Raw genomic sequence first — 22,214 nt, 5'->3', positions numbered from 1 at the left:
GTTGCCAAGGTTGGGAAACACTGAAATAGACAGACAAGATACGAAATAATCCAGCAATCCAAGGTTGCCTTATCTCCATTGAAGGGCTACCAATTTTTTTACTACCACACTGTGGGCATGGCTTATATAGGATGCTCTACATTTTCATCCAACATCTTCCAGTGCAAATTAGGTTCCTAAGAGGTCAGTAAGGGGCGTACATAAGTGCACTAGTGTGCCTTTCGTCCCGTCCAATTGTCTTTCCTTTATCTCATATGTCATATATATTTTCTTCCTTTCATATATCTTCTCCTCTATTTTTACATATTATCTTTATATATATTACTTCATGTCTATTATTTTCCATATGTATTGTGTATTGGACAAATGAATAAATGAATGAATGAATGAATGAATGAATGAATGAATGAATGAATGAATGAATGAATAAATAAATAAATAAATAAATAAATAAATAAATAAATAAATAAATAAATAAATAAATAATTGGGTACTCTGGAGTGGAGCTCCATTTTTGCTACCCCACTGCGTTCCACCACCAGCCGTCCGGGCAGCAGCCCACCCCTGTGGCTTAAAGGTCATGTGACTGGGTGGGAGTGGCTTACCGACCAAGATAAGTTTTCAAACAGGTGCTTGGACTCTTTTTAAGTTGATTAAGTCCCATTATTTGAAGAGCCACAAAAAGGACAAATGATAGACAGCATGATTTGTTGAGGAGCACAGTCACATTTTAAGGTTTTGTCCTGAATCTACAAGGTTCAGTATGATAACAGATTAGGCAAGTAGCTCAATTTTCTTGAATTGCTATAAAAGTTCAGTTCTAGATAATGATTAAAAAGATTCAAGCATTTATGGGTAAAAACATACGATTTAATTATTTCCTATTTTAAAAGTAATTAAGGATCTTATTAAGGTACTACAGAATGAAGGGCAATTAAAAAACTATTAAGTATTCAATAAATAGTGCACAAACTTACTATCCCCATTGCATCCCCTCTGGTCTAGGGAGATGCCACCACTATGGGTATTCAACCTGTGCCTTCAAATTGTTTCTGCTGTGTAAGATTTAGAAATTTACCTTAACATTTGCTTAGAGCCAAGCGTTGATGCTGCAATTAATTATTATTATTTTCTTAGACTGGACAAAACTATTGCATTTTTCTTAGTGCTGGCTTTGCACCATAGTGAGTGGGACTTTTCAATCTCCCACGTCAGGTTTCTAGGCATAAGCTAGAAGTTACGAATGTACAAATTGAAACCACAGATCTTTACAAAGCATAACATGGACTGTGATGGAAGCAAAGGGGATTGCTTTAATTGTCCCAGAGAAGAATGTGTCTACTTTGTGGCTTCCTTTGACAAATTAATGCTGCCCTCTAGTGGTCAAGGTGTTGGGTTTAGGTGGGAATAGATTTCTTTGACCTTTGGAATTTCCATTTACACAGGAAAAGAGAAAAAAGAGAGACTTGTTGGAAATAAGATCATATCTTCAGGGGTGTATCTTTAGGCATAATTTTTCATGCAAAAAATCAACTTTCATAGCAACATAAATATTGTCTGCTAAGCTCTTCTCTATGTCTGTCTACTTCAGAGAGGAGAGAGAGAGAGAGAGATGCTCCCCCCATTCCAACCTGGGCCCACCCTGGCTTTCTACTCTCAATCTACATCCCCATTAGCTCACATTGGACTTTAAAAAGGTAAAAAAATAAATACAGTGGCCTCTACTTACGAACGTTTCTAGAAATTCAAGATTTTTTGCCTCTTCTCAAGAACCATTTTCCACTTACAAACCTGAGCCTCCGAAACTGTAACCGGAAAAGGTGGGGAGAAGCCTCCATGGGGCCTCTCTAGGAATCTCCTGGGAGGAAACAGGGCCAGAAAAGGCAGGGAGAAGCCTCCGTGGGGCCTCTCTAGGAATCTCCTGGGAGGAAACAGGGCCAGAAAAGGCGTGGAGAAGCCTCCGTGGGGCCTCTCTAGGAATCTCCTGGCAGGAAACAGGGCCAGAAAAGGCAGGGAGAAGCCTCCGTGGGGCCTCTCTAGGAATCTCCTGGGAGGAAACAGGGCCGGAAAAGGCGTGGAGAAGCCTCCGTGGGGCCTCTCTAGGAATCTCCTGGCAGGAAACAGGGCTGGAAAAAGTGGGGAGAAGCCTCCGTGAGGCCTCTCTAGGAATCTCCTGGGAGAAAATATGGCCGGAAAAAGTGGGGAGAAGCCTCCGTGGGGCCTCTCTAGGAATCTCCTGGGATGAAAGAGGGCCCAAATAGGCAAGGAGAAGCCTCTGTGGAGCCTCTCTAGGAATCTCATAGCAGGGAACAGGGCCTCCACCCTCCCTGTGGTTTCCCCAATCGCACACATTGTTTGCTTTTACATTGATTCCTATGGGAAAAATTGCTTCTTCTTACAAACATTTGTACTTAAGGACCTGGTCACGGAACGAATTAAGTTCGTAAGCAGAGGTACCACTGTACATGTAATATTTTTACACAGAGAGATCGGGAAGAAAGAAAGAGAGAGAGAGAGAGAGAGAGAGAGGGAGAGAGACTACAGAGGCCTTCCTACAAAGTTCTAACCAGCGATTTAAAAATGATTGCAATACTTTGTGTGAAAGGACCTCTGTTCCTGGATCTGTAGAAAACCAGCCGCGGAGATCACAGCATTGTCATTCAAGAAGGAAGAGCTGCTTTGTGTTCTCTTTGTAAATGAAGTGCTGTGTGACATCTATGGCACAGTGTGTTATTTGTTTCCCTGCAGTGGTATGTGTAATGGAAACATTCGGGTTTCCCCCCCCTCCACCGCCCCCCCCCCTTTAATCTGCTAACCTAAATGGCTCAGATCCTTAATGCATTAGAGAGCCTTTAAACTATGTCTCCGCCTGGGTCACAGAAAACAAACCACTGTTTGTGGCCCTGAGTACATCATGATGACATAAAAGAACTCTGGCACAGTATGGTAGATTATTAAGCGTCTTTCGGTCCGTTCGCTTCCATGCCACTTGGCCGAGGTCAAATTAAACCTTAACCTAGCCTGACACAGTTATAGAGAGTGTTTTAAGTTGTTTAATAATAAAATTCCTGGGCATCTGTTTTTCCCCATTTATTATTTATTAATCGGATTTATATAGAAACATTATTATTATTATTATTATTATTATTATTATTATTATTATTATTATTATTATTATTTAGATTTGTATGCCCCCCCTCTCCGGAGACCTGGAGCGGCTCACAACAGCAAAACAGCACAAATCCAATAGTTAAAAACAATTTAAAACCCTTAATATGAAAACAATCATACATCTCAAACAAACCATACATAAAACGGAAACGACCCAGGGGAACCAATTTCCCCATGCCTGATGGCAGAGGTGGGTTTTAAGGAATTTGCAAAAGGCAAGGAGGGTGGGGGCAATTGTAATCTCCGGGGGGGGGAGTTGATTCCAGAGGGTCGGGGCCACCACAGAGAAGGCTCTTCCCCTGGGTCCCGACATAGAAGATTGATGGCAGGAAAAGATCTCATGGTCCATCTGCGGAGAGGGGCAGCATACAAATCTAATAAATAATAATAATAATAATAATAATAATAATAATAATAATAATAATATTATCATCATCATCATCATCATCATCATCATCATCATCATCATCATTATCATCTTGTCTGCCCTTATACTATTTCCTGTATTATATCTTAGGATGGATCTATGTTTATCCCAGGCATATTTAAATTCAGTGACTGTGGATTTATCAACCACATCTGCTGGAAGTTTGTTCCAAGCATCTACTACTCTTTCAGTCAAATAATATTTTCTCACCTTGCTTCTGATCTTTCCCCCAACTAACCTCAGATTGTGCCCCCTTGTTCTTGGGTTCACCTTCCTATCAAAAACACTTCCCTCCTGAACCTTATTTAACCCTTTCTTCGGAGAGGGGCGGCATACAAATCTAATAAATTATTATTATTGTTATTAAATGTTTTGATCATGTCCCCCCTTTTCCTTCTGTCCTCCAGACTATACAGATTGAGTTCATGAAGTCTTTCCTGATAGGTTTGATGCTTCAGACCTTCCACCATTTTTGTAGCCCGTCTTTGGACCCGTTCAATTTTATCCATATCTTTTTGTAGGTGAGGTCTCCAGAACTGAACACAGGATTATCCCAAATGTGGTCTCACCAGCGCTCTATACAGCGGGATCCCAACCTCCCTCTTCCTGCTTGTTATACCTCTAGCTATGTGGCCAAGCATCCTACTTGCCAGCCCTCTCCAAGGACTCTGGGCGGCTTACAACATATAAGGAGCTGTGTACATCCCAATCCAATTAATTAAGATTAATAATCTTAAAAACCTGAAAAACCAATTGAAATGCTCTTACATCCATTCAATCAGCAAGGTCACAATACATTTGTCAGGCAAGGGGCAGCTTCTAATAACCCCAGGCCTGATGACATAAATGAGTCTTCAGACTCTTACGAAAGGCAAGGAAGGTGGGGGCAATATGAATCTCCGGGGGGGGAGCTGATTCCAGAGGGCCGGGCCCCCCACAGAGAAGGCTCTTCCTCTAGGCCCCGTCAAACAATATTGTTCGGCTGACGGGACCTGGAGGAGGCCGATTCTGTGGGGCCTCACCGGTGGCTGGGATTCATGCGGCAGAAGGTGGTCCCACAAGTAATTTGTGTTTCTTTTTAGAGAAAGGACATCCCTTTCATCCAAAGTGGAAATACAGTGGTACTTCTACTTAAGAACTTAATTTATTCCATTAGCAGGTTCTTAAGTAGAAAGGTTTGTACGCAGAAGCAATTTTTCCCATAGGAATCAATGTAAAAGAATGCAAACCCATTAGGAAAGAAATAAAAGCTCGGAATTTGAGTGGGAGGAGGAGGAAAAGGAGGAAGAGGAGGAGGACAGTCGCTGCTGAAGGAAGAAGGTGAGGTGAGGGGAATCAAAAAATTCAAAACTTTAAGGCTTAAAAAAAAGAGGTGGCGAGGAGGAGCATGCGCCTCCCACACACCCGGCGTGAGGTTGCCTCCCATACGCTGCGCCAGAGAGAGAATCCCAGGGGGAATGGCAGGAAACTGGCCGGGCCTTCATGCCACTCTCAAATTTCCTGGGAAATTTTTCTGGGTTTGGGTTCTTAAGTAGAAAATGGCTCTTAAGAAGAGGCAAAAAAAAATTGAACACCCGTTCAGCGAGTCTGCAGAGAGGGGCGGCATACAAATCTAATTAATAATAATAATAATAATAATAATAATAATAATAATAATAATAATAATAATAAAAATAATAATTGCCTGTCATTTATTTATTTATTCATTGGACTTATTGTGCTGCCCAACACTTACCTTCTAAGTACAGTGGTACCTCTACTTCCAAACTTAATTCGTTCCGTGAGCAGGTTCTTAAGTAGAAAAGTTTGTAAGGAAAAGCAATTTTTCCCATGAGAATCAATGTAAAAGCAAATAATGTGTGCGATTGAGGAAACCACAGGGAGGGTGGAGGCCCTGTTTCCTCCCAGGAGATTCCTAGAGAGGCCCCATGGAGGCTCCTCACAGCCTTTTCCAGCCCTGTTTCCTCCCAGGAGATTCCTAGGGAGGCCCCATGGAGGCTCCTCACAGCCTTTTCCAGCCCTGTTTCCTCCCAGAAGATTCCTAGAGAGGCCCCACGGAGGCTCCTCCCTGCCTTTTCCAGCCCTGTTTCCTCCCAGGAGATTCCTAGAGGGGCCCCACGGAGGCTCCTCCCTGCCTTTTCCAGCCCTGTTTCCTCCCAGGAGATTCTTAGAGAGGCCCCACGGAGTCTTCTCCCTGCCTTTTCCAGCCCTGTTTCCTCCCAGGAGATTCCTAGAGAGGCCCCACGGAGGCTCCTCCCTGCCTTTTCCAGCCCTGTTTCCTCCCAGGAGATTCCTAGAGAGTCCCCATGGAGTCTTCTCCCTGCCTTTTCCAGCCCTGTTTCCTCCCAGGAGATTCCTAGAGAGGCCCCACAGAATCTTCTCCCTGCCTTTTCAGGCCGTTTCCTCCCAGGAGATTCCTAGAGAGGCCCCACGGAATCTTCTCCCTGCCTTTTCCAGTTACAGTTTTGGAGGCTCGGGTTTGTAAGTAGAAAATGGTTCTTGAGAAGAGGCAAAAAAAATCTTGAACACCCAGTTCTTATCTAGAAAAGTTCTTAAGTAGAGGCATTCTTAGATAGAGGTACCACTGTACTTTTAATCACTCACCAGCTTGACTGTGAGTTTTTACAGGACCATTATTGCAATACCTGTTGGCTTCCTTCCATGTTTTCAAACCTCACAACTTTTAAGATGGGTGGATTTCAACTCCCAGCGCTCTCCAGCTAGCGTGCTTTGTAGATAGGTGGACTTCAACTCCAAGAATTCCCCAGTCAGCATGCTTTAAGACTCCTGGGAGTTGTAAGTCCACATGTGTTGGCATGGCAGGTGTGTCAAAGGCTCACCTCTTTTTGCAACCAATGTGCAACATTTGAGGTTCTCCTAAGCCAGGGATGGCGATCCTTTTTTTTTTTTAGTTTGTGTGCAAAAAGGGTGTGTGTGGGTGTGCTGGCGTGTGTGAATCCCTTTCCTCCCTCCCCATGCATGTGCACCCTGCACACTGCTTCCACGCTTGCGCAAAATCCCCCCCCAATCCCCACGCATGCAAACATACCTTGTTGAAACCTAGGATGTGGAAAAAATGGGCAAACAGGAAAACCAGAAATTCAGAAAACGCACTTCCGGTTTGCCAATTGGGCTGTTTTTTGCGCTCTGAAGCTTCCCTGAACCCTCCGGAGTGCAAAAAACAACACAACGGGCAAAACAGAAGTGTGTTTTCTGAACTTCCGGTGTCCCTGTTGGGTGATTTTTTTGCACTCCAGGGCTTCAGGGAAGCTTCCCGAGAGTGAAACGGTCTTTCCCAAGGCCGAAAATCAATGTCTTACATGCCCTCCGATATCGCTCCATGTGCCACGTGAGCCATAGGTTCGTGGTCACGGTCCTAAGCTTACGGGATCTGCCTCCAACACACCATCAGATCTAGAGTACTTCGTATTCTGAAGATTAAAAACGGGAGGACTGCCTATAGCCTGGAAATAAAATGATAAAGTAAAATGAGACGATAACAGGACAGAAGATGAAATAATGATAGGATAGGATAGGATAGGATAGGACAGGACAGGACAGGACAGGACAGGATAGGACAAAAGATAAAATAATAGGATAGGGTGGGATAGGATAGGATAGGATAGGATAGGAAAAGGATAGGATAAGATAGGAAAGGGAAGGAACGAAAAGGAATAGGATAGGATGGGATGGGATAGAATAGAATAGGATAGGAAAGAGTAGGATAGGATATGAAAGGATAGGATAGGATAGGAAAAGATGGGATAGGATAGGAAAGAGTAGGATAGGATATGAAAGGATAGGATAGGATAGGAAAGGATGAGATGGGATAGGATAGGAAAGAGTAGGATAGGATATGAAAGGATAGGACAGGATAGGATAGGAAAGGATGGGATGGGATGGGATAGGATAGGATAGGAAAGGATGAGATGGGATAGGATAGGATAGGAAAAGATGGGATGGGATAGGAAAGGATGAGATGGGATAGGATAGGATAGGAAAGGAATAGGGTAGGGCAGGGCAGGGTACAGTACGGTAGGATAGGATTTCTCTATTTAGAAGAATGTTGAAGGCAGCATTATCACAAATTGCTCCAGCGTCTAATACTAATTGGAAGGAATTTTGATGCAATGACATGATCTCATAGCCTTTTTATTTCCTCCAAACAACCCTGTACGTTGTAGTTTAAATATTCAAGTGTTTTGAACATTGCATGCTCATTTTTAATGCATATTTTTTTTAAAAAAAAAAACTTGTGTTGGTATGCATGCATGTATTTGTTCATGGGGATAATTGCTTCCCCCGTCCCAGAGCTCCAATAGGTTTCCTGCCCTGACACTCCAATGTAATGTTTGAGTGAGAGAGATATCTCCGCGCAGGCGAACGATGGCGAGATTGTTACTTACTCAGTATAATTAGAACATCCATTCCACGGAGGGAAAACATTTAAATGATAAAGAGTGTATTTAAAAATGAATCTTCCCCGTGCAGTTTTTCCATAATTATACTTTTTAACAGCTTTTGGACGAAGGTGGAAGAGGCTACTTAAGAAAAATTAGGTGCCTCGTTTGGAGAAGAATGATCCTCCAAGTGTGGGGATGTTGTCATTTTTCAAAAGCTTGGATAGAAAAGATCTCCCAGTTCTTATTGAATTGGAACTCTTATTTTGCTTATCGGGCCCAGCGCTGGATGTTTTAATTAAAAATGCCACGCAGGTCATTAAAGGTTGGCCATTTTCTCTCTCCCCGCTATACGTTTTCTGGAATTATTTTCAGAAGATACCGCCAACAGGAGAAATATTAGAAAAGAAAGACCTTTCCCCCTGGTGTTCTTCCTAAAGCCTCCCCCCGGCTCTGTTCGTTTGCAGAGTTTTCTCAGCTGCTAAGAGTGAGAAGGGGATGGTGTGTATGTGTGTGTGTTTGTTTGTGTGTGAGCATAAATCCTTGCGAGTCTGCCTCTCTGTGTGTAAAAGATGCAGGCCCCTTTGTCACCTCATTGAAACGATAAGGGAGATTATTGCTTTACAAATACTGTAACCTTCCTGATAAAAAATAATAGTCATTCCCACGAAGACGGTTTTTAGCTGAGGTTTTATCAGCGACCTCTGAGAGGGGAAAAATGGGAACATAAACCACCCAGTAATGGAACTGGAGCTGCGGTCGTTAGTAGATGCTCCCCTTGAACACAACACTTCATTAATTTAAACAATTCTACACCGAAGGAATTGAAAAGAAAAAAGGGGGGGAAACCCCCCAGCCGGCTGTAACCGTCATCACAAGTCCCCTTTCTCCTCAGGCCACCACCGAAGCAGCATCTGGATTCCATTCCTAGCTGACAGACCGTCCGACGCAACCTCCTTGCCCAACGTCCATGGAACTGAGGGCCGTCCCTGGGAGGACTTTATTTAAGGTGACAGCTCCTCACACGTCCGTGTTCAGATCACCTCAAGTCGCCGAGATCGCCCTGAAAAAAACGAGAGCACTTCTGCCACAACTTCCAAATTTAGATTGACTGAGGTTGTCCTTAGGCCTCTCGGGTTGAAAACCCCGTGACAGCGGAGGCCTGACAGGAACTTCAGGGAAAAAAAACAACAACAACCCCAGAGTTTATAATGATGTCTAGGGAAGTAAGAGGAGAAAAGGGGGAAAAATCCACAGGAACCGCAAAGAATATTCTAAATGAAAGGAAAGGATGTCAGGTTTGGTTAGCGCCGGCGACAGTGCTAGAATATACGTGGTATATACCAGTATCTGTGACCTGAGTTTCTGTTTTCTGTCACGGCACACAATTCCAGGCTTGTCTCGAATCCTGACAGCGTCTTCTCGGATCAAGTTATTGTCCAAAGAGCCACTCTACCCAGTCGTCGCCTTTTGTTAGAAGCCCGGCCTTTTGTCTCAAACACACTCGATGTCTATTTAAAATCGGGAGGGTGACGGCAGGATCTGTTTAGCTGTCAAGAGATCATTGACTATATTAATGCGTTGCCTCCTTGTCTCGTTTTCTAAGCCGCGACACCTCATCGCAGGTCTTGATGCATTCATCAAAAGGAGCCATCGCCATCTCCATAAACAGCCTCTATCCCTGGCGCTGAGGCGAAAAATAAAAAATAAAGCAGGATTGACTTTATGGGTAGCGCTATCAGTCCCATCTGCCAAAGGAACTTGAGGAATGTTGTTAATAAAAGACAACTCGTGCTAATAAAAATACACTTCATGGTCTTTAAATTTTGATACTTAAAATCGACAGCCCTGGGTAGACTCGTGGGGGAAGGAGAAGCAGCGGCCGCTTCAGTGTTTTGTCATGAAAAATCATTCTGGAAGATAAAAGCCCTGTTTTTCATGGATGGTGACTTCCAGAAAAAAGAACGGGGGGATTTATCTATTTCTGATTACATGTTACTTTCTCAGCTGCTCATCCCTCAGTCTAATCTATCTATTTCTTCTTAATCTCTGAAGAAAGGCAAATATGCACTTGAATGTGGGATTATGTGCATATTATTATTATTATCATTATTATTTATTTATTTATTTATTTATTTATTTATTTATTTATTTATTTATTTATTTATCTATTTATCTATTTATTTATTTATTTATTTATTTATTTATTTATTTATTAGATTTGTATGACGCCCCTCTCCGAAGACTATATATATATTTATATATACTATTATATTGTGCATATTATATATAATAGAAGCATAGAAGACTGACGGCAGAAAAAGACCTCATGGTCCATCTAGTCTGCCCTTATATTTTATCTCAGGATGGATCTATGTTTATCCCAGGCATGTTTAAATTCAGTTACTATGGATTTACCAACCACATCTGCTGGAAGTTTGTTCCAAGCATCTATGACTCTTTCAGTAAAATAATATTTTCTCATGCTGCTTCCAATCTTTTCCCCAACTAAGATTGTGCCCCCTTGTTCTTTTGTTCACTTTCCTATTAAAAACACCTCCCTCCTGGACCTTATTTAACCCTTTAACATATATAAATGTTTCGATCATGTCCCCCCTTTCCCTTCTGTCCTCCAGACTATACAGATTGACTTCATTAAATTTTTCGTGATATATATAGTCTTTCCCAAATTAGGTGTTTCCAAATATATTATTTTTCAAAATAGAATTGAACATATATCAGTGATGGGTTCCTACGGGTATGGTCAGGTATGCAGAACCGGTAGAAAAAAATGGAATTTTTTTTCTTGTTTTCCCTTCTGGGCTCTGGGTATGTTTTTCCTATCGCAGCAAATGAGGTTGAATGTGTATAATTTTAAAAGAGCTGTGCGTGCGTGTGTGTGTGTGTACATATACATACAGTTTATATAGTAGATAATGTCTATTTTTGTGTGCCTGTGTATGTACATATGGCATATATACATAGAATTAAATACCGTAGTATATTTTGGATGTTCCGTAAATAGATAAGGAAATTGTATCTCTGAGGCGAGGAGAGGCCAGGCACCCTAACCCTAACCCAAACCTTGACGTCAGTGACGTCAAGTTGGCCACCTTTAAATCAGTCACATGATCTTTAAGCCACCTCCTATCACATGATTGTCAATCCACTCCCACATGGTCACATGGCCAGCAAGCCATGCCCACAAAATAAACCACACCCACAATGTGATGGTTTAAAATTTTTGCAGCCCTTCACTGAACATATTCTTTCAAAAGACACCTTTCAAAGTATCTTCAGATCTGTACATGGATGCTAAAAGGCAGTCCCTTTTGAATTTAATTGATTACTCTCAATGCTCATAATCTTTATTGAGTTGGGTATTTTCTGGGAATTTTTAAAAGCAGAAGGAATCATGCATAGCTGAGCTGTGATCGGGTAGGTCAGATTAATTTGGAAGTGGCAGAAATTGAAAATATAGCTCACTATGGAATATAACTCACTATGCAGTTATAAGACTTTTCAATTGAATTTATACCCTTTGTCTTCTTCTTTTTTTTGTCTCAAAAAAACATTCAATCTGAAATTAAAAAACGCTTAAGGATTAATTTAATTTTGTTGGCCTACATTTCAAAAATCTAATGAAGGAAAGAACACAGCTTTCTGGACTAATGAACAGATCAATCTAACATCGTTCTGATTTTGCGTGTCTTTGAACTTTACAATGAACTTTTAAAAATGCCAGAAATGAACATTATTTTAGGATCTATTAATATATGAGACTTTTATAAAGGCTTTATTTAAAAAAATATAGAGAGAGGCATATTCTGGAAGGAAAACATAATCAAATATTTATTTAAATAGAATTATTTTGTTCCTTTAAAAATCCAGAAATAGGGTAGAACAGATTTATAAACAAATAGACATGAAATGTTTCTACCAAAGGGTCATTGGTAATGTCGGACCATTGAGTGCTAAGGCAAGAATCTTCCATGTATTTTGGTTTCAACTAGCATCCCAGTGACCAGAATTTATAGAATTCAAAGTGTTGGTTATGACCTTTAAAGCCCTTCATGGCACTGGACCAGAATATCTCCGAGACTGCCTTCTGCCACATGAATCCCAGCGACCGATTAGGTCCCACAGAGTGGGCCTTCTCTGGGTCCCATCAACTAAACAATGTCGGTTGGCGGGCCCCAGGGGAAGAGCCTTCTCTGTGGCGGCCCCGACCCTCTGGAACCAACTCCCCCCGGAGATTAGAACTGCCCCTACCCTCCTTGCCTTTCGTAAGCTCCTTAAGACCCACCTTTGTCGTCAGGCATGGGGGAACTGAGACATCTCCCCCGGGCATATACAATTTATGAATGGTATGTTTGTATGTATGTGTGTTTAGAAAATGGGGTCTTTTAAATATTTTTAAATAGTAATTTAGATTTGTTGTAAATTGTTTTCACTTTGTTGTGAGCCGCCCCGAGTCTGCGGAGAGGGGCGGCATACAAATCTAAACAATAAATAAATAAATAAATAAATAAATAAATAAATAAATAAATAAATAAATAAATAAATAAATAAATAAATAAATAAATAAATAAATAAATAAATAAATAAATAAATAAATAAATAAATAAATAAATAAATAAATAAATAAATAAGTTGTAATCCGAACCTAATTCTGTATTACACTAGTAGCTGGATACCTGTGTTTTGCTACGAAACTATGTGGTCAGGCTTGATAAATTGACACTTAAAACTTGAAATTTTATGTAGAACATGTAATTCCTTAGCATCAGTGTGTGTTAATATAAGGCAACTGGCAGTTGGAACAGAGTTCTTTTCAGGTGAGGAGGGGGAGTAGAACATATAACTCCTTACATCAGAGCATGTTAATATAAGAAATACTAATGATCTGATCATCATTTCGAAAAATCCTTTCTTAGTGAGCACCAAGAAGCCAAGAGGAACATATATGCCCAGTTTTAAGTTTGTAGGCTTTACATTTCTGGAGATTTCGTGATGAATGAGTGGTATTTGACTTTTGTACATGCAGATTTAGAATAGAATTCCCAGGGAATTTCACCTGAGTCTATGTTAACAACAAGTTGAATAAATATATGAATGAATTTATCTTGCATTGGTATTCTACTACTACTACTACTGCTGCTGCTGCTGCTGCTGCTATTATTACTATTACGATTACTATTACTATTACTATTACTATTATTATTATTATTTATTAGATTTGTATTCCGCCCCTCTCCGGAGACTCGGAGCGGCTCACAACACAAAACATGGTACAAATCCAACAATAAAAAGCAATTTAAAACCCTTAGTATAAAAAAACAATCATACATATCAGACAAACCTTGTGTAAAATGGGAAATGGCCCAGGGGAATCAATTTCCCCATGCCTGATGGCAGAGGTGGGTTTTGAGGAGTTTGCGAAAGGCAAGGAGGGTGGGGGCAATCCTAATCTCTGGGGGGAGTTGATTCCAGAGAGTCGGGGCCACCACAGAGAAGGCTCTTCTCCTGGGTCCTGCCAGACAACATTGTTTCATCGACGGGACCCGGAGAAGGCCAACTCTGTGGGACCTAACCAGTCGCTGGGATTCGTGCGGCAGAAGGCAGTCTCGGATATATTCTGGTCCGATGGGGTACTATGTGTTATATAATGAAATGCGAGCGCTAATATATTTTCAAGGATCTCTGCAAGGTGTGGCCCCAAAATGTCAAGAAATCAAAATTGATAGTGTGAACTTCAACCCAATTTTTTAACCTGTATCAGAGATGTGACACACCTGAGGTTCAATTGCAGTATTATGGCTACTGTATTGATTTGATGACAGTCTTAAACATTTTGTGCCTGTGGTCTACCCAAACAACCAAATAGCTAAAATTCTATCTAAAGTACATGATTGTTGATGTGTAATTTTGTTCTCTGAATTTGAGTGGAGCCATTGCAAAGTAAATTCAAAGTCAATGTAAAGATGTAAAATAGAATGATTTAGTATTGCCTGATGAAGTGACAACATCTTGTTGGTCTTGGCTGATCTCAAGGGCCTAATTTGTATTTGGAGGATTGGGATGTGGTGGCTCAGCGGCTAAAACACTGGGCTTGTCGATCGAAAGGTCGGCAGTTCAGCGGTTCGAATCCCTAGCATCGCGTAATGGAGTGAGCTCCTGTTACTTGTTCCAGCTTCTGCCAACCTAGCAATTCGAAAGAATGTAAAAATGCAAGTAGAAAAATAGGGACCATTATGGTGGGAAGGTAACAGCGTTCCGTGGGCCTTCAGCATTTAGTCTTGCTGACCATAATCATGGAGACGTCTTCAGAGAGCGCTGAACACCGCCCCCTAGAGCCAGAAATGACTAGCACACATGTGTGGGGCAACATTTACCTTTATCTTTGGTAGCTGTAGACAACTACTGTACTTTGGTTTTCTTTTCTTTTTGTTGTAATACCCTACAGGGATGTTATTCATGAAGTCGCCAGAAACTGAATTTGATTTGAAGGAAAGTTTGGCCTTTTAAAGGTTGAGTTACAAATGTTTGACAAATGTTCTATGTTGTATTGTAACAAGGATCCTGAACTCAAGTTAACACGAGAGCATTGTTCTTTAAATGACTTTGTTCTCTGCATGGACGATTCTTGATCATCAATTCTCTTTCTTCAAGAGAAGAGAAAGAGAGTGAGAGAGAAAGAGAGAGGGGGGAGAGAGGGAGAGAGAGAAAGGGAGGGAGAGAGGGGGGGAAGAGAAAGAAGAGAGAGAAAGAGAGAGGGGGAGAGGGAGAGAGAGAAAGGGAGAGAGAGGGGGAGAGAGAGAGAAAAATGAGAGAGAGTGAGAGAAAGAGAGAGAAAGAGAGGGAGAGAGAGAGGGAGGGAGAGAGGGGGGAGAGAAAGAGGAAAAAAGAGAGAGAGAGAGAGAGAGAAAGAGAGGGGGAGAGAGAGGGAGAGAAAGAGGGGGGAGAGAGGGAGAGAGAGAAAGGGAAGGAAAGAGGGGGAGAGAAAGAGAGGAAAAAGAGAGAAAGAGAGAGAAAGAGAGGGGGAGAGAAAGGGAGAGAAAGAGGGGGGAGAGGGGGAGAGAGAGAAAGGGAAGGAAAGAGGGGGAGAGAAAGAGAGGAAAAGAGAGAGAGAGAGAGAGAGAAAAGAGGGGGAGAGAGAGGGAGAGAGGGGGAGAGAGGGAGAGAGAGAAAGGGAGGGAGAGAGGGGGGAGAGAAAGAGAGGAAAAAAGAGAGAAAGAGAGAGAGAAAGAGAGGGAGAGAGAGAGGGGGGAGAGAGGGAGAGAGAGAAAGGGAGAGACAGGGGGAGAGAGAGAGAAAAATGAGAGAGAGGGAGAGAAAGAAAGAGAGGGAGAGAGAGAAAGGGAGGGAGAGAGGGGGGAAAGAAAGAGGAAAAAAGAGAGAAAGAGAGAGAGAAAGAGAGGGAGAGAAAGAGGAGGAGAGAGGGAGAGAGAGAAAGGGAAGGAAAGAGGGGGAGAGAAAGAGAGTAAAAAAGAGAGAAAGAGAGAGAGAAAGAGAGGGAGAGAGAGAAAGGGAGGGAGAGAGGGGGGAAAGAAAGAGGAAAAAAGAGAGAAAGAGAGAGAGAAAGAGAGGGAGAGAAAGAGGGGGGAGAGAGGGAGACAGAGAAAGGGAAGGAAAGAGGGGGAGAGAAAGAGAGTAAAAAAGAGAGAAAGAGAGAGAGAAAGAGAGGGGGAGAGAAAGGGAGAGAAAGGGGGGAGAGAGGGAGAGAGAGAAAGGGAAGGAAAGAGGGGGAGAGAAAGAGAGAAAGAGAGAGGGAGAGAGAGGGAGAGGGGGAGGGAGGGAGAGGAAAAAGAAAGAGAGTGAGGAAGAGAGGGGGAGAAAGAGGGAAGGAGATGGAAAGAGAGAGGGGGAGGAAGAGAGAGACAGAAAGAGAGAGAGAGAGAGCGATCCTGGATTCCTGTTCTATCTGCTAGAAATGCTTGCCATGCTAAATAGCTACATAATGAGTGAATCCTTAAGAAAGGTGTCCAAATACACATAACATTCATAACATTTGCAAGACTGGGCCTGGAAAACAAAATCAAATTGCCTCCTAAGGTGAGGGGGACGTATTTTCCTTGTCCCTTTGCCTGAAAGATAAAACAGAAAACCTAATCTGGTCTCCGCCATAAGAGACTGAATACTCAAATTCAAGATTGACGGAAACTCGGGTTTTTTGTGCTCACTCTTTTTATCCCCCATCCCCTGTAAGGACTCACATTATACCCAGTCAACCTCTCTGCCTCTCCTTCTTCGCTGCAGGTGTTCTGGGCAAGTGCCGCTATGTCTACTATGGGAAGCACTCGGAAGGCAACCGATTCATTCGCGATGACCAGCTTTGAGACCAAGACGTCCGGTCTTGCCCTAGTCGTTGGCACGTGCAACCCACACATCTTCCGTTTGCAACTGCAGATCAGCCCAGGTAGTGTTACGCACCGTACACCCACATCGTTCAATTGGACAAAGGTGGAAAAAACATAAAAAGAGAGGAAGTATAAAACCAGAGTCCTCCAGTATCTCCGGTTGACTTTGCCGGGCCTGTCATAAAGAATCCTTCTGCTTGAGCCTGAGTAGACACATGGGTTTTGACAGGATTGCCTCTGAGCAGGTTCCATCTGCCCCGGTGACGGACGGCTCCAGAACTGACAGCAGGGACGCCATGATGGATTGCCTGACCCAAATGTTGCTTGCAAAAGAGCAAAAGGTCACACCTGGGTCTCTCCTCTCAGACCGTCCGGACACAAATATCTCCCTTCTGGCTGCAGCCTGTTGAGTATGAAATCGACACGTCTACAACTGGAACAGTTGAAAGGGCATCGTTTCTTCCTTAGCCAACGTTACATTTTTTCCACAAGAATTAAACGTTTCAGGTGGGCCTGCAAAGAATGTGGGGAGGGCACAGCGGGGGGGTGTGGGGGGTTGCTGCTTGCAGAGAAAAATAAACATGATATAACTGTAACATCTGGAAGAATGGTTTCTTGAGATTTTTTTTGAGGGTGTGTGTGTGTGCTGCACGAATCCCAGCGACCAGTTAGGTCCCACAGAGTGGATCTTCTCCAGGTCCCGTCAACTAAACAATGTTGCTTGGCGGGACCCAGGGGAAGAGCCTTCTCTGTGGCGGCCCCGGCCCTCTGGAACCAACTCCCCCCGAAGATGAGAATTGCCCCCACCCTCCTTGCCTTTCGTAAGCTTCTTAAAACCCACCTCTGCCGTCAGGCATGGGGGAATTGAAATCCTCTTTCCCCCCTAGGCCTTTACAATTCTATGCATGGTATGTATGTATGTATGTTTGGTTTTTATATTAATGGGTTTTTAATCATTTTTAGTATTGGATTACTATTGTACACTGTTTTATTGTTGCTGTTAGCCGCCCCGAGTCTCCGGAGAGGGGCGGCATACCAATCCAATAAATAAATAAATAAATAAATAAATAAATAAATAAATAAATACACTTACAATTTATATAGTAGATAATGTACTGTATAATTTTGTGTGCCTGTGTGTAATATGTATTATTATTATTATTATTATTATTATTATTATTATTATTATCATCATCATCATCATCATCATCATTATTATTTTGTGTGCCTGTGTGTAATATGTATTATTATCATCATCATCATCATCATCATCATCATCATCATCATCATCACCATTATTATTAATTAGATTTGTATGCCGCCCCTCTCCATAGACTCGGGGCGGCTCACAGCAATAATAAAAACAATGTACAACAAATCTAATATTTAAAAATATCTAAAAACCCCTTATTTAAAAAGCCAAACATACCATGCATAAACTATATAGGCCTGGGGGAGATGTCTCAATTCCCCCATGCTTGATGGCAGAGGTGGGTTTTAAGGAGTTTACGAAAGGCAAGGAGGGTGGGGGCAATCCTAACCTCCGGGGGGAGCTGGTTCCAGAGGGTTGGGGCTGCCACAGAGAAGGCTCTTCCCCTGGGTCCCGCCAGATGACATCGTTTAGTCGACGGGACCTGGAGAAGGCCAATTCTGTGGGACCTAATCGGTCGCTGGGATTCACGCGGGAGATATTCTGGTCCGATGCCATGAAGGACTTTATAGGTCATAACCAACACTTTGAATTGTGACCGGAAACTGATCGGCAACCAATGCAGACTGCGGAGTGTTGGTGTGATATGGGCATACCTAGGTAAGCCCATGACTGCTCTCGCAGCTGCATTCTGCACGATCTGAAGTTTCCGAACACTTTTCAGAGGTAGCCCCATGTAGAGAGCGTTACAGTAGTCGAGCCTCGAGGTGATGAGGGCATGAGTGACTGTGAGCAGTGACTCCCGGTCCAGATAGGGCCGCAACTGGTGCACCAGGCAAACCTGTACACATATGGCGTATATACATGGAATTAAATAGTATATTTTGGATGTTCAGTAATAGTAAACAGAGAGGGAAATTGTATCTCTTTGAGGCTTGACTGGAAGCAATTTGGGAAGCTAAAAAAAATATGTATCTATTTGTTTGTTTGTCAAACATATACAAGATAGCAGGTATAGGCAGTGAAGGGCTGCAAATTTTTTTACTACTACACTGGGCGTGGCTTATTTTGTGGGTGTGGCTTGCTAGCCATGTGACCAGGTTGGAGTGGCTTGGTGATCATGTGACTGGGTGGTGGCTTAAAGGCAGTGATGGGCTCCTATGGGAACGGTCAGGAACGCAGTTCCGGTAGCAAAATTTGGAGCTCCACCCCAGAGCACCCAATTTGCACTGAAAGATGCATAAGAAATGCATAAGCCACACCCACAGTGCCCATCACTGCAAAGAGATACAATTTCCCTATAACTGTTCTGCCGACGTGTTTCAACCGCCCATAATTACAGGGTAATTAGTCCAGGAAGACACACACCACACAATAAAAGGAAAAGCCAAAAGTTTTTATAAACAGAAAAACAGAAACAGCTCCCTTTTTAAATGTCAAAGGGATTTTCTGGTACACACAAGGTACAGGTTAAATGCAGTCCAATTGCTCACCCAATAACTGGGAAATTGAGTCCAATTCTAAAGTCCAGAGAGTCCACACACAATCTTGAACAGCACAAAAACCACGATCTTGACGAAACAATGAATCAGATAAACTGCCATGAGGCTAAAACACCAAGCTGCACTTTTATCTGTAGCACTAATTACAGCAGCCCCACCCAACCACAGGTGGCCTCATTTTCTCTTGTAATAATCCTTCAGTTGTTGTCTTCTATGCATCACTCTACGCATACGTGGATGTATCATTAATTCTTGTTCAGAATCCAAGGATGATACAGATGATTGATCTCCTCCCGGGCTGTCTGCCAAACTCCCCTCTTCCCTGTCACTCACGCTTCCTTGGTCAGAGGAGGCTTCGTCGGCAGATTCTATCGGGAGCAAAACAGGCCTGCGGCGTGTGGATGTTTCCCCCCACATCCACCTGCACATTCCTTGGGGCAGAAGCTGGGCCAGAGCTAACCACAACAATAATTGAACATCCAAAATATACTATTTAATTCTATGTATAAATGCCATATGTGTACATACATATTACACAGAGGCACACAAAAATATACATTATCTACTATATAAACTGTATGTGTTTATGTCTTCTAAAATTATACACATTCAACTTCATTTACTGAGATAGGAAGAACATACCCAGAGCCCAGAAGGGGGGGAAAAGAAAAAAAAATCAAAATTGTTCTACCGGTTCTGTGTACCTGTAGCCCATCACTGACCGTGTCCCTACTCGGTTGCCTTTCCCCCACCCCAAGCTAAATCCTCCACGTAGAAGCCTTTTATGTGACAGATCATGAATTGATTAGAAAGGAATTGCCTTGTAATTGAGTTTAATGACCAATTAATTGATCTTAAATAAGATTTCCATGAGTTGACTCAAGAACAGCCAGAAGAATCTGCTTTGAAATCTGGTTCATAGAGATTAAATTCTATTTTAATCGCTATTAACCAGATTGAGGTTGAGCATGAGAGGATTACCAGCTCTGGAACAGTAATGCTTACAGGATGGATGGGAGGAAGTTAGGAACACTCAAGCAAACTGTAAGTCATGATTATTTACATTTCATTAGTGATTTTTTTGCTGCATAAGTACACAGAATGGAACAACTTGCCACAGCAAACTCACTGAGGCTAACTCACCCTATCCAACTATGCCATGGCCAACTTGCCCTAGGACAACTCATTGAAGGACAATTTAACAATCCTATTTAATTATTTAAAATAAAAAAATTAAATTTAACTTTTGTCATTGCCATTTCTTTGTGTCCCTCCTTTTGCATTTAATTATTCTATTCCACCATTTATTTTGTATTAGTGTCCCACAGTGTGTTGTCCTGCAGTAAATTGGCTATGGTGAATTGGCCGTGGTACGGTGGCCATGGCAAATTGTCATGGACCCTTTTGATCATAGCCATGGCATTCAAAGCATGATGTTTGGAATACTTTCAAGGTGCATCCAGAGTGGTTAGATACTTCTTTCACTCTAAGTCAGAGGTCTTCAAATTAGGCAACTTGAAGACTTGTGTGCTTCAACTCCCAGAATTCTCCAGCCAGCTAGTCCACAAGTCTATGCTGGCTGGAGAACATAAGAACATATAGAAGAGCCCTGCTGAATCAGGCCAAAGCCCATTGAGTCCAGCATTTTGCATCACACAGTGGCCCACCAATTGTCCATGGGGATCTTGAGCAGAAAGAGAAGGCAAGACCATCCCTTTCCCTTGACCCCCAACAAATGTTACTCAAGGGAACCCTGACTGCCTCAACCAACATAGAGGCGGCACATGGACATCCTTTTCAATAACCACCAATACACTTGGCATCCATGAATCTGTCTAATCCTGCCTTGAAGCTATCCAGGCTGACAGCTGTCATGACCTCTTCAGAAGTGAATTCCATAAACCAAGGACCCTCTGGGTAAAGAAATATTTCCCTTGATTTGTCCTCACTTTCTTACCTATGAGCTGTACTATGTGATAGAGAAAATTTTTGTCTATCCACCTTTTCTAGCCCATGCATGATTTTATACACTTCGATCAAGTCACCCTTTCAACACCTTAAACTTAAAGAATTCTTTAAGTCCACAAGACTTAAAGTTGCCAAGTTTGGGGACCCCCTGCTCTAAATCATGATATTTAGAAGATGATATTTAGACACCTTTAGAAGAGTTGTCCCTATGATTTCTGCATTTAGTATCCATTCCTTTTCTCACTGGTATTTCCTAAACATCAAAATCGTGAGCCTACTTTGAAAGAGTGGTTTTCTTCTGTCGCGAGGCACATGGATTTTCAGAGAAAAGCTAAGTCTTGACTTACAACCGGGACCGCCTTCTGCCGCAAGAATCCCAGCGACCGGTTAGGTCTCACAGAGTTGGCCTTCTCTGGGTCCCGTTGACGAAACAATGTCGTCTGGCGGGACCCAGGGGCAGAGCCTTCTCTGTGGCGGCCCCGACCCTCTAGAATCAACTCCCCCCGGAGATCAGGATTGCCCCCACCCTCCTTGCCTTTCGTAAACTCCTTAAAACCCACCTCTGTCACCAGGCATGGGGAAATTGATTCCCCTGGGCCTTTTCCATTTTATGTATGGTTTGTATGAGGTGTATGGTTGTTTTTTATATTAAGGGTTTTAAATTGTTTTAATCATTGGATTTGTAACGTTTTGTGTTATGAGCCGCCCCGAGTCTTCGGAGAGGGGCGGCATACAAATCTAATTAATGGTAATAATAATAATAATAATAATAATAATAATAATAATAATAATAATAATAATACAACCACCATGGAGCCGAAATGTCTGTTGCTGTTGTTAAATGAATTTGCCACATTGTACAACCTTTCCTTGACCCAGTTGGTAAGTGAATCACTGCAGTTGTTAAGTTAGTAACACAGTTGTTACGTGAATCCAGCTTCCCTGCTGACTCACTGCTCTCACACCCAGACACTCCCTCTTCCTCCGGCTCGCTGTCTGACTCCTCCGACAGCCACACAGGCCGACCATGCCAAGATGGCCCCAGTTCATAGAAACATAGAAACATAGAAGACTGACGGCAGAAAAAGACCTCATGGTCCATCTAGTCTGCCCTTATACTATTTCCTGTATTTTATCTTACAATGGATATATGTTTATCCCAGGCATGTTTCAATTCAGTTGCTGCTGGAAGTTCGTTCCAAGCATCTACTACTCTTTCAGTAAAATAATATTTTC

General features: G+C 42.4%; 1 protein-coding gene across 1 annotated transcript in view; it reads left to right on the top strand.

Annotated features, from left to right (window-relative positions):
• The window catches only part of LRMDA (leucine rich melanocyte differentiation associated), a 936,663-nt gene extending 919,700 nt beyond the window's left edge, over positions 1-16,963 (top strand). The window contains exon 7 of the mRNA XM_070752013.1: positions 16,258-16,963. Within this exon, the coding sequence (XP_070608114.1) occupies positions 16,258-16,337 (80 nt within the window). The 3' untranslated portion in view covers positions 16,338-16,963. The remainder of the gene's footprint in view (positions 1-16,257) is intronic.
• The last annotated feature ends 5,251 nt before the right edge of the window (positions 16,964-22,214 follow it).

The sequence above is a fragment of the Erythrolamprus reginae genome, chromosome 5 (assembly GCF_031021105.1).
Source record: "Erythrolamprus reginae isolate rEryReg1 chromosome 5, rEryReg1.hap1, whole genome shotgun sequence".
Classification (NCBI taxonomy): Eukaryota; Metazoa; Chordata; class Lepidosauria; order Squamata; family Dipsadidae; genus Erythrolamprus; species Erythrolamprus reginae.
Note: the sequence above shows the minus strand (reverse complement) of the source record. Positions and strands in the feature narration are given on the sequence as shown.